The sequence below is a fragment of the Podarcis muralis genome, chromosome 11, assembly GCF_964188315.1.
Source record: "Podarcis muralis chromosome 11, rPodMur119.hap1.1, whole genome shotgun sequence".
Lineage (NCBI taxonomy): Eukaryota > Metazoa > Chordata > Lepidosauria > Squamata > Lacertidae > Podarcis > Podarcis muralis.
The window spans coordinates 44936610-44950231 of NC_135665.1; the positions used below are offsets into that span (position 1 = coordinate 44936610).

The 13622-nt window shown below is 43.2% G+C and overlaps 1 protein-coding gene across 1 annotated transcript; it reads left to right on the forward strand.

Annotated features, from left to right (window-relative positions):
- The first annotated feature begins 11866 nt into the window (after positions 1-11866).
- Positions 11867-12847, forward strand: LOC114606830 (G-protein coupled receptor 4-like). Its single transcript, XM_028749411.2, has one exon. The coding sequence runs from the start codon at positions 11867-11869 to the stop codon at positions 12845-12847; it is 981 nt and encodes a 326-aa protein (XP_028605244.2).
- The last annotated feature ends 775 nt before the right edge of the window (positions 12848-13622 follow it).

Below are 13622 nucleotides of genomic sequence, written 5' to 3' on the forward strand. Positions count from 1 at the left end.
ACCCCCAGTCATTCTTAGACTTCTTATTGGGTGAGCAACACAGCCAAGCAACACAGTTGGAGCCTCCCTCCTCCCTGGCTGGCAGGGAGGGAGGGAGAGGAGCTGCTTCCTTTGAAATTTAAGGGACATCATTTAAGGGACATTTAAGGGACATCCATCAATAAGGGACAGCAGCAGGGCATGGCGCTGGAATAAGGGACTGTCCCTTCAAATAAGGGATGCTTGACAGCTATGTGCATGTCAGGTTAACACAGCGGTGCCCTCGGGGCAAAATTTTAGGGCAGAAAGCCAGGGCCTCATCCAGCAGAATGAGGAGGACCTCAAAAAGCAGCAAAATGCAGTCTTACCACATTTTTGAAGTAAGTGAAGCAAAACAGGTTATCATCTCAAGGGTCCTATCCTGAAGGCCATTCCAAAATTACTGTATCTAACTACATCCCTGAGTCAGCATATAGTGAACTGTAAGCTAACATAAACCGTTGGCTTTCTAATTTAGAAACACAGGACCATTGATATTGCCCACACTGACTTAGAGTGACTCCCCAAATTTGCAGAGTCTTTACCAGCCCTACCTAAAAATGTCTGAGGTTGAACCATATACCTTTTGCTTGCAAAGCATGTGCTCTACTCCTGAGCAATGGTGCATCAAATGGCTGTAAAATGGAGAAAGGTTGTGTGTTGATCTTGCATTATATTACATGAATAAACTTACTGTATCTCATTGCTGATTTGTGCGTTAATAACTTTATGCATTAGCTACAGTGCTACACAAGGCCACACACACACACACACACACACACACACACTTGGCAAGAAACTAGGAAGCAGATAATTGAATTTGGCCCATCATCACCTTTAAATGCTAAACTGAAAGTTTGTTTATTTCATTTAGCCTTTAAAATTGTGTTTGCTTCCCATTGATTTTGCATAGTGCCTCCAGGGTTCTCTCATAGACACAAATCTCATTAGCTTGCTGATTGATATAGGAAGAGGGAAGAGAATCCATTCCATTTACCAATGATGCCTCATTGACAGGTGACCTAGCTGAGCACAAACAAATCATATAACTATCAGAACGTGAATCACAGAAGGAGTTGCATTTGTCACCACCATATCAAAGATTCTTGCAGGAGATACTGCCGAAAGCCAAGCATATTAAAGGTGAATAAGAAGGAACAGAATGAACAATGTGTCTTTGTATAAAATGGGAAGGACAAATGTGGGAATAAGAGTTTCCACTTTCCCAGTTTATGGTGTACTGAATGGGAAACATTGGGGCCCGATCCATTTAGTAAGGCAATAAACGGCTCTCTTCTCAAAATGCACCTATTTATTTGCTTATCTGTCTGTCTGTCTTTCTTTACTCTGCCTTCCTGTTCTATCCATGGGACTTCCAAAGTGGCTCATAAAACAGATTGAAAACCAAACAATAAAATGCCATCAAAGTCCAATAAAAAATACAGAACACAGCAAAGAGAGAGAGAGAGAGAAACCTTAAAAAAAAGCCAATAAAAAACAAAACAGGAAGGGTAGAATTTAATGGTTCTCAATACCAGAGGCATGCTGGAACAACATGGGGTTTTGTTTTGTTTTTACTTGGCAACTGATCTGGGGATGTCTTAAGCATTTGACAAGAAGTGCTTGCATAGGGGGCACTGCCCATTGAGGGTTTGTGAGCAGAATCAGGGCATATCAAGCCCTGCTTGCAGGCTGCAGATGAAGAGGAAGGCAGAGGTAGAAGCTCTGTGAGCACTGCTAGCCTCTGGCAGTACTTCTCTTCACACAAGAAAAACGGGTAAGAAAGCATGTCAGATGAATGAAACAAAAAGTAGATCATGTTCTGATGCGCATTGATGCAAAACATTTTATTATAGTTTGACATGTTTCAGAGTAAAAGAAGCTCCAGCAGCCTGACAAGCTTGCAGGTTCTTAGTATTCAAAAACACCTTGTTCTTACAATCTGGACGACAACAACAACAACAACAAAAAGGTAGAGTAAAGCATTATTCTCTCCACCTCTGCATCTTTTCACACCAGGGACTGGGACCACCAGCCCTTGAATTCCTAGCTGGGAAATGGCACTGCATATGTCATCCCCACCATGGAGATGTGTTCCAGAAGGAGTTTTGAAGCTGGGGTTGCTTTTCTGAACTCTGATAATTATTAATAAAATGTCATCTGTTGTTTATTGGTAGGATTTATATCCCATTCTAATCACAAATTATTCTTAAGACTACATCGCTCATGATGTAGTCCAATTTGTCAGCGCCTAAATGATATCGAGTGTCAGAATAACTTGGCCACAGTTAGGAAATTTTGCCCATGGTATGATTATTTTCCACCTTCCCATTCCGACTCTCAGGCACCCTATCTGAATAACCTAGCAATTTCATAATATAGACACGCTTTTACCCTCGCAAGATTGAATGTACTGCCCTCGGCTGTACTTGAGGGACGATTCCAACAGATTCTACACGAAAAACTCCTATGTCCCTGTGGAGATGGCAGTACTGAATCAGTGGCACATGCCCTTTTGGCTTGCAGTCTTTATAAAGACTTGAGGAATGAGATTATCACCCCTCTCTTATTGTCCATCCAGGTTGCCCAGCCACTGCCACAGTGTATTTTCTCTTGGCAGATCAAGATGAGCAGATGACAACAAAGGTTGCAAGGTTTTTAGCTGGGACAATCAGAATAAGGTCCACTATTTGACTGTTGATTCAGAATCCTAAAGTGTGTTTTATATAATTGACTTTTTATTTTTGTTCTTTGTGTATTGCATTGTTCTTTGGTTGCTATGGCCGATGGCTGACGCAAATAAAGATTCATTAATTCATTGCTCATGATGCAATGCAACTGGAATTAAGTAAGCACATGTGAAATTGGGATTGGACTATGGGTCTCTCAATTCTCCTTCACACCTCAGCAGCTCATGAAATAATGTCCAAATCTCAGTCATATGTTCAGCACACCATGCCCCGCTGTCTGTTAGGTCTGAGCATGTCTCATTTCTTTTGTAGGGTCTTCTGTAAGACAGCTTCTCCAATTTAGTAGTCCAGATGCACAGGGAAATATACTATGCTGGTATCCCACTGGTCCTTAACAGGGATTATTATAGGATCAGCTGAGGATTTGCAGTCTACCCTGTAGGTTCCTCATGGCGAATTTATGATGTATTTCCTCTTCCCTCCTATATGCCCAGCTGAGAAAGACAGTGTCCAACTAGGAGAACAGAAAGTTTCTGGGTGGGTATGTCCCAAGACAGTGGTGGGCAGCAGGTAGATCAGGTTCTGCTGGTAGATCTCTGGGTGATTTTGAGTTGGAGGGCTTCTGACTCCCAGTTGTCCAATAATAGCAATGACTAAGAAGCTTCTCCTACCCCCAAATTAGATTGCTGAAAAGAATGCTTGGGGAAAACCAGGAGTGGAGTGTGACATGAAAGGGCTTGTGGTGGTTCTGATCACAAATTCCTGAACTATGTGCTGAAAGATGCCCTGTTCCTTAATTTGTGGTGTAAACTCACCCAGCTGAGCCAAAAAGCCTGAAGACTGCCCTGACGACAAATAGAACCTCGTTCTCGACTCCTTTCGTAGTCACCAGGTCCTCCAAAGAACATAGTAACCTGCCTGCCCTACAACAAGGATTTCAGTCTATTTTGTGGTTAGAGGACAGGACATTCTAGTTCAATGAAGCCAGCAGCATTGTTGCGTGGGATACAGATCACCAGCTGATCACCAGCTCAATACCTGATCATTAATTCCTAAGGGTTTCATTTTGCATGGACGTAAATGCAGGACGACATTGTACCATCTGACTCTGGCCTACATATCTCCAAACAGCGAAGGCCAGATGAAAATAGGACAGCAAAGAGGTCAGAGGAAAGAAGGCAAGCATGAGGCATCCGCAACGTGACACACAACTTACGGAGCACGTGTGTCTTGGACACGTGTACCTGGCCAAGGAGGAACCAGTGCAATTTTACGCACATTATGGATGAATGGAAGAGATTGCGTATGAACTCAATGGGACCAATTATTTTGTTGCCATCTGACAACACGTGGCTCAGTGTGCTTCCTGTCAATTTGAGTCTGACTTCCACAGTACGTAGATGGCTGAGAGTCCAGCATGCATACGCAACACAATTTCGCACAGACCATCCATGTCTATCCACTAAGACACATCTGTCACAATAAGTATGGGCTGCTGTTTCCACTGGTATAGGACAAGGGTGGCCTTCAGACCGCCTGCAGGCCAGATCTTTTTTATCCCAGCACGTTCATCTGGCTCTGGTGACTCGAGCAAGTTTTAATTGAGGTGTTGTAAAATATATATCTACACTGCTCCCTTGTAAGAAAAAGAATCGATGAATCTCCGTGTGCATTTCATATACATTTTATTGTGCTGCTATCTCATGCACTTTCTGGAAAGGCAAAGGACCTCTGCCAACCTGTCTCTTGTGGGGATCTTTCAGGAAGCACATTCATTCCTCAGGGCTCCCCCAATCAATGACCTCATAACATCTGGATGCATGTAATGCTCTCAGCACTAAACAGTGCCAAGTTTATTGTAGAGGCAGCCATCTGAATTTGGGCAACCACTTCTGGCTTTTGTGTTAGCATAGATAGAAAAGAGTGACCTCTCAGAATAGCCAAATTGGCCATCCTGGGTATTTGGGAAGTGGGTAATGGAATGGATTGAGGAGGGACTCTGAAGCTTTGTGAGACCAAGGGAAGACATTAAACACACCATGGCACTTGCAGGTGCTACAGCAGCAACCCCTGTATTAAATATTCATATTTGATGGAAAAAGGAATACAGTGGTACCTCGGGATACATATGCTTCATGTTACAGATTCCGCTAACCCAGAAACAGTGCTTCAGGTTAAGAACTTTGCTTCAAGATGAGAACAGAAATCGTGCTCCGGCGGCGCGGCAGCAGCAGGAGGCCCCATTAGCTAAAGTGGTCTTCAGGTTAAGAACAGTTTCAGGTTAAGTACGGACCTCCGGAACGAATTAAGTACTTAACCCGAGGTACCACTGTATTGGGATAAGAGATTAGGCCATACATGGCAGAGGCTTTCTTTTAAAAAATCAAGTGTACTTGCTATTGTACTTGCTATTGTTATACTATTGAGAATCAGAAATTCTTGCTGATCTATTGAAAATCAGAGATTGACCAATCTACCTGATTTTGATCTACTTTCTTCCTGCCTCTTATTCAATTGACTAGGCAGGAAGTCACCTTAAAGTTTGTCTGTGATTTTATTTATTTTTAAATTGTATTTTATCTTTTAACATTGTACACCACCCTGATATTTCATGGTGTGGTGGTATAGAAATACTTTGTTCTAGAAATACTTTTGCAAAATAAAATTAATAATTACATGGATGACCAGAATGTCCCAAGATCTTGTTATCATGCTAGAGAAACGGAAACTTTGAACCCAAAGCTTTTTGCAGGTGAAAATTTGGCATGTTGCTCCATTACACATTTCACACTGACTTTTACTCAAAAAATGGTGAGAATTATATCTATGACTTTTACAGAACCATTTCTGGCAGCTGGTCCAATCCAGCTACTCATACATGCTAATCAGTATGTTGGATTAGTCCAAATTCAGCTCACTTCAGGTGCACATGTATTTATTATTATTTATAAAGAATATTTATATACCCTCTTTCTATTTCAAGACTGAACCACTCAAGGACACTCTCTCTCTCTCTCTCTCTCTCTCTCACACACACACACACACACACACACACACAAAACCTAACAGATGAGTGGCAGATAATTTAAAAACCAATAAAAGTAGAGAATCCACAGAATTAAGCAACATACAAGCCAAGATACTGTCTAAATAACAAGAATTTGGCTAATATTGTGTTCATTGGCCTGGGACTCTGAAAAAAATAAGAGCCTGGATTCAGACTAAGCTTAGATGATGCACCCATTATTATTTTTTATAGCATCTTTCTTGCATACAAGCAGGCTAGTATTTTCCCTTTCAGAATTCCAATTACCATGCCAGTCAAGTATATGTCCTGGGATGGACCAGCCTGACCTTAGTCCAGAACATTGTGAAAATCTTGGCCAAGACAAAGGAATGGTTCTCCTACAAACTTTATTATAGCCATGAAACCTACCCTTGTGTGAGTCACCCATCCTTGGCTAACTTACACCATAAGGTGGCCATGAGAATAAAATAAGATAACCTATGTAAGCCAAACTGATAAATAAAGATGGAGGAAAGACGATAGCTAAAAATATATAAACCCAAATAGTTTCTTTTTCAAATTCTCAGCCTGCTTCCCCAGGTCACTTTCAGTTTGGCACTTACATCTTATTAACCACAGTGGAGCTATTTCATCCAAACACTAGGCCATGAAACCACTGCTGACTAATATCACGAGAGTAAGATGCTAGGTTAAAAGAAATATGCACAGACAAGTAGGTAGGAAACAGATCTCTCGGGACAGTATGATGGGGTGAGTGCTTAATTTGCTCATGTTTTTATTAGTTGAAACGGACCTTGACTGACTGACTGACTGATTGATTAAGTAGTTCTCCCTCTCAGTTGCTCTCTGTTAAATAAGTTCCTGCGTATGGTGAGTGCCTTAGTTCCAAGTAGATCATACTATTTTCTCCTATAGCATTGGCTGATGCAATTGGCAAATAAATCCTGAGTCCATTGCTGAACATATGGAATATCAAAGGCACCTCACCTATGAAATTTCTAAGTATAAGGAAGAAGAAATAATAAGAATCTACTAGCATCTTTTTCTCTCATAACAATCCTTTTATATTACTGCTACTGTTATAGACTATAATATGCTCCAAGTAAGGACATTTTGTGTACAGAGGGATATGGTATACCAGTTAAATTTGCACCTACCTTATCCTAATGCACACACATGGCCACAGTTTGCAGTGAGTAAGGGGTAAGTGGTGTCTTGCGAGGTTATTTGGTAAATAAGATTAGAGGAATGTCTGCTTAGTTAATATACTGATGCTAAATGCATACCACACACACACACAATGGTTAGCTGCTACCACCTATGGGTTTAGGATCAGCAGGGTTTTAATGCGTCATATGGCTAGTTCCTTCAGCTCTGAGAGCCATCTGAGATACTGAGTGAAACTCAGCCAGTGTCCTTTCCCAGCCTACTCAGCTCCCCTAATGGGTTAGTGTACCTAGGAATTTGGTCAAAAGATGAGGGCACTGATGTAGGATTATTAGTCAGAATCCCTCTGATCAGAACACAAGAGGTGACTTAGTCAAGAAATTAGATTTGCAAACCAACACAAAGAACATAAAACTGCAGTCAAGGAACCAAAAAGGGAAAAGAGAGAGGGACTGTGGGTTGGTGGTTCCTGTGTCTGGGAACTTGGCCAGTTGCCTGTTCTGGATGGGGTTGCACTCCCACTGAAAGAACAGGTCATGGATCCATTTTTGCTGCCAGAGACCAAGGTGGCTTCAATGACAAGGGCTACCTTTGGTACACCAACTATTGCTGTTCTTGGACAGGGACAGTCTGGCCACCAAAATTCATGCACTGGTAAACTCAAGACTTGATTACTGCAATGTACCCTATGTGATCTAACCTTGGGCATGGCCTGAAGGCTCCAGCTGGTGCAAAACAGCGTAGAAGACAGACTATCACTAGCACATAACTTCGGTGTTTAAAAGCTTGCACTGGCTGCCCATACATTACTGGGCAAGGTTCAAAGCTCTTGTATTAATTTTCAAGGCCCTTAGCAATTTGAATCCAGGATACTTTGGGGTCTACCTGATCTCTTATGCCTCTGCCCGATCACCAAAGTATTTGGGGGAATCACAGTTACTGGTCCTCCATGGCTTAAATGCATGGCTTGTATCCACTAGGAGCTGACCATTCAGTGTTGTGGATCAATTTTGTGAAACTCCCTTCCAGTTCAAGTCAGATAGGGGCCCCCTACTGAAATTCCAGAGCTTACTGAAGACTTTTTTTGTTATTCCATCAGGCTTTTTATCGGAATTCTGATTTTATAGATTTAACTCATTTTTACTTTCATTGTTTTGAGTCTCCTGCACACCACTTACAGATGACTGTAATTAAGTGGTATAAACATTGTGAACAAGAATAATAATCAATATTGCTTCATGTATTTGTCCCAAATGTTGCAATGGGCAGTAATATGTACCTTACATGGCTATAGAAGATCCATGACAAAAGGAAGTCAGAAATCAAGGTCTCTCTTTGCCATCATAGCAGAAGATGTCATATGAAGTCTAGAAAGTGTAGCAACAGCTAACTACAAAGTGTTTGGGCTCTCTATTTGTAAGAAACTTGGCCTTGATACTAACAAGAGGGTATTCTTTGATTTATGAATGGTTCCCTGGTAGAGCACATGAGACAAGGGAAATCTGGTATTGTCCTACTCAATATACAGGGGGATAGAATACTGGATATAGCATAGGTCATGCAACCTTGCCATTTAAAAATAAGGAACAATAGAGGGTTATATATAACTCCTTTAACATAACACATTATATTCCTAACTCTCTGTGATAGAAGGCTTGGCCAATCCTATCTTTGAAAAAGAAACTCTATCCAACGGTAGACTCTATCCTGGGAGTATAGAAGTAGTGACTCCATGAGTTTGGAGCCATTTATAAAGTCCTCTTCAATCATCCCAGAGAGGAGCAGCAGGAATCTTCTGTTGGATCTCCCACCAATAATTTAACTTGGTATGAACACTTGCAAACTGCAAGTTCACAGTGGTAAGGCACCACTAGCTACTGTTGATGCTCCTTATTTCTCTCAAGGCAAGAATTAGGAGGGTCGACTTACCACATATTGGTTCAGGTGATAGGGATGGGAGAACGCTCTCGCCATCCCTATGTGAAGGGTATTCCGTTAAAGGAATCCAGGGACTCGATGGTTTGGTCAACCCCTGAGAGGGGGTTGTGCCCGTGCCTAACTCCAGGGGGACATTTGGGTGGCAGAGATAGCCTGTTCCCGACTTTCCGCTTATCCAGGTGTTCACCCTTGGCTGACCTATGCTGGAACCCTGGGTCAGCGCTACCTGCATGGCAGGGAGCTAGTCGAACCAGAGCCTATGCAACCATTCACTTTCTGTAATCAATAAAGTTGTGGCCTAAATTCTGCCAAAAACCAAAACTAAAATTTGAGTCAAGTGTGAATTTATTTAGGGGGGGGGGAGGTTTCTGGGTCTGAACACACAAAACATTGAGTCTGCAGAAGCATTGCAGCTTGCCAGATGGAACAATCCCTCCTCCTCCTGGGTTTGCCTGACACAAATTTGGGGGTGCTTAAGGGGAGGAGAGAGGTGGTAACCCAACTGCACAAGTGGAAATGCTTGTGCAGAGCTCCTGCTGACAGGGGCCATTTGCTGAATCCTGCCCATTATCATCTAAAGTGGGGACCCCCCATTTGAAATCTGTGAAGTAAAGGCAGGGGTGGCGGTGTAAAGCCATGCAGTCCGAAGTCTAAAAACTCCACTGCTGTTGGGTTCTGTTGGTTCAGATGTAAGCTCCAGAATATTAAGTCTACTTTAACTGCAGTCCTCTAATACCTGATGCTGCTCTAAAGCCCTAAAATCTGACCCTTCTATTACAGGAACCACTGGTTTATTTTGCATCTGAGAGAGGACAGTGCCTATGAGAAAGTGTGGTGCATGCAAACCAGCATCACCACATAAAAAAAGAGTTCCAGCCACACTGAAATTTCCTGCAAAGTTTTATTTGCTTCGTGTGCAGAGACGTGCTGTTCTTTGGTCGGTATGGAGTAGTTAAAAAGGTATGCAGGGCTTTCAAAGTTACAGATATCTTTAGAACAGAAAAAAGGGGCAGAAGAAGAGTCATTCTGTATTAGAGCAAAGAAGAAGAGTCATTCTGTATTAGAGCAAAGAAGAAGAGTCATTCTGTATTAGAGCAAAGTCCAATCATCCTGATGGTGGCCAGCCAAATCCCTCAGGGAAGCCCCACAAGCAGTGCTTGAGCACAACAAACAGCCCTCTCCCTACTTGCGACTCCCAGCAAATGGTATCAAAATGCATGCTGTCTCCTACAATGGAGGTAGATCACAATAGTCATGACTAGTAGCCATTGATAGCTGTATCCTCCAAAAACCTCCAAGAGTCAGTGTGGTATAGTAGTTAGAATGTCAGACTAGGACCTGGGAGGCCAGGGTTCAAATCCCCAGTCAGCCATGCAGCTACACATTATAGCTTGTGTATTGGTCCAGGGAGCATAATGTGAACCAAGCAAAATTATCCCCCATCTCTAGTTGAGAAATTGTCTACAGTACTAACCTTAGACCATTTCTCAGGGACAGGGAAGAACATGCATCGAAGAATGTATTTAGGAAGGGGTCACAGGTCAGTGGGAGAGCATCTGCTTTGCATGCAAAGGTCCCAGGTTGCTGTTGTTTATTAAACTTGTATACTGCCTTATACCTGTAGGACTCAGGTTGCTTCATAACACAAAGCTGCAATATACAAAGCACAAAATACATAATAAAAACAATAAAAACAATCAACAATAAAAAGTAAAGGTACCCCTGCCCTTATGGGCCAGTCTTGACAGACTCTAGGGTTGTGCACTCATCTCACTCTATAGGCCGGGAGCCAGCGCTGTTCGCAGACACTTCCGGGTCACGTGGCCAGCGTGACAAGCTGCATCTGGCGAGCCAGCGCAGTACACGGAACGGCGTTTACCTTCCCGCTGGGAAGTAGAACCTTCTACTTGCACCCGGGGGTGCTTTCAAACTGCTAGGTTGGCAGGCGCTGGGACCTAATGACGGGAGCGCACCCCGCCATGGGGATTCGAACCGCCAACCATGCAAGTCCTAGGCGCTGAGGTTTTACCCACAGCACCACCCGCGTCCCCAAACAATACACTCCCCAACGAATACCCCTAACCAGTACCCCAACCCACAAATATACAATAATAATAATAATAATTTATTATTTGTACCCCACCCATCTGGCTGGGTTTCTCCAGCCACTTTGGGTGGCTTCCAACAAAGACTAAAAATACATTAAAATGTCACACATCAAAAACTTCCCTGAGCAGGGCTGCCTTCAGATGTCTTCTAAATGGCAGGTAGCTGTTTATCTCTTTGACATCTGATGGGAGGGTGTTCCACAGGGTGGGCGCCACTACCAAGAAGGCCCTCTGCCTGGTTCCCTGTAGCTCAGCATTACAAGACTCAACTTTACAAGACTCAACATCAACATATACCACTTAACAACAATTTTAAACAACCACACCCTCCAAATAAACCAGCACCCACCCAAGTTAAAATCTCATCCCTATTAAAACAATAATTTTAACACACCCTCGACGTGCCACCCCCCTAAGTGTCATCCCTTCAAGTGTGGCCCTGTCCCAGGGCAGGCAGGCTTTAGAGAGCTGCCCCATCTGCTGATATATGCCTAGCTGGGGCAGCAGATGTTTCCAGTGCTGCCTGCCTGTCTTCCCAGGGTCCCGGTCCTTGCAGGACTCTCTACAGTCCTCTTGAGTGAGGGGAAACTGGCAGCTCACGATATTTTGTTGTTTAATCTTCAAGAATAAAAATAAATTATATCACACATTCAGATTTTTGGACCTGATCTCTTTTGGTGTCTTTCTTCCTTAGGTGTTAGGTAAATCCTAGAACTTGTGGTCCACCTCTGCAAAGCAAAGGATGTGGAAAGGAGGATTTCTCTATCTCCACCTGAGTAGGTTTCATTTCCATCTTCAGTTTCGGCAGATGTAAGGGGAGTTCAGCAGTTGGGAGACCCCCCCCCTCCACAGTGACTATGAGATGACAAAGGTCTGAAGACAGTGCCACTGTGAGAAAGCTTCTTTCTTTTGGTGCCATGAATGCCACCCACTTAACCTGCCCTGTGGCTTTAAACACCACCAAATACTTCACAATTCCTATGTACTCTGTGGCATTGACAGCTGGGCTGCCTCTGAATTGTTTGGCCCTTTGGGCCGTGATAACCCACATCAAAAAGTCCATTGTTCTCTCGGTCTATGTGCTGAACGTGGTGCTAGCCAACCTCTTGCAGAGTCTGCTGCTACCCTTCTGGATTGCTTACAGTTCCCGCAACCACCACTGGATCCTAGGGCAAGTGGCCTGTGTGGTGGTTGGTGTGGTCCACTCCACAAACTTCTATGCCAAGAACAGCTTCCTGTGCCTCATTGCCATGGACCGTTACATAGGGTTAATTCATCCAATGAAGTTCCACAGATTGCAGGCAATGAGCAGTGCCACAAAGGTGAGCGTTGTGGCTTGGCTCCTGGTGGCCATTTTGTGTGCTGCCGGCATCTGGCTAGAGATGAAGGACTTGGGGACATGGCAAGGGAATTGTTTAGACAGCATCCAATTAGGCAAGGACTATGCACACTTCAAGATATCCACCATGAGCCTCACTTTATTCATTCCTTGCATTCTCATGGGATTCTTCTACCTTAGGGTGCTGCTTGAGGTCAGGAAGATGACATCTATGCATCAAAGAGTGAAACGGAGGATCTGTGGCTTTATCTCCATTATCTTGGCCTCCTACTTCCTGCTCTATACTCCCTTCCAACTGGTTTCATTTTATAGATTCTACTGGACACTGGAGCTGGAAAAGGACAAGATCTGTGATTTTAAGAGGAGCATTTTCAATTCCATGTACTTTACTTGGTGTTTGGCCACCTTGGCTAATATATTGGATCCCCTTCTTTACGTCCTGCTCCTTAAAGATGTTCAGGCTGATCTTAAAGATCAGCTCAGTTTCAAAGGTCACAGGACAGAAAACACACATAAGTTGGAAGATCTTCCTTTACATTCCACAACAGAACAGACATAAAAGCAACCTGAGGTTCAATAAGTCATCTACTGGCTTTAGAAATGGAAAACCTAATGGTTAATCACAGTGTCTTTCAAACTTCTCTGCTCTCTGACACTAAAAGAAGTAGCTGATTTGACCAGGTCAAAAAGAAAAATAAGGACCCTCACACACAAGAAAGTGTGTTTCTAAAGTCACCAGGAAGAACTTTCTGACAATAAGAGCTGTTAGATGGTGGAACGGACTCCCTCACGGGTTGGTGGACCCTCCTTACTTGGAGGTCTTTAAGCAGAGGTTGGATGGCCACCTGTCACGGATGCTTTAGTTGAGAGGAGTTGGACTTGATGACCCTCGGGATCCCTTCCAACTCTACAACTCTATGATCCTATGAAAGTAACATGACCTGTAGAATTCCAAAGTTGTTGACCACAGCTTCAATATACTGATGGCACTCAGCTCTGTCTTTCCATCCCGTCTGAATCAGGAGAGCCTGTTCAGGTGGTGGACTGGTGTCTGGAGACAATGGTGGGATGGTTGAGGGCCAGCAGGCTGAAAGTGAATCATGATAAGATGATAATGCTGAACACAGGGAGACAGCCTGTTCTTGGTGCTCCTCTGAAGGATAAAATGCTGTGTACATAATGCAAATGGGGGAAATTAGTCACACCTGAGAGCGTATGCAAGTGATACATGCTAGTAGAATAGTTGGATGCATGGGGGCAATTAAGTAACAGAAATATTCACCAAAAAGACCAAAACTTAAAAAAATTAATGAATCATATAATAGCATTTGTGC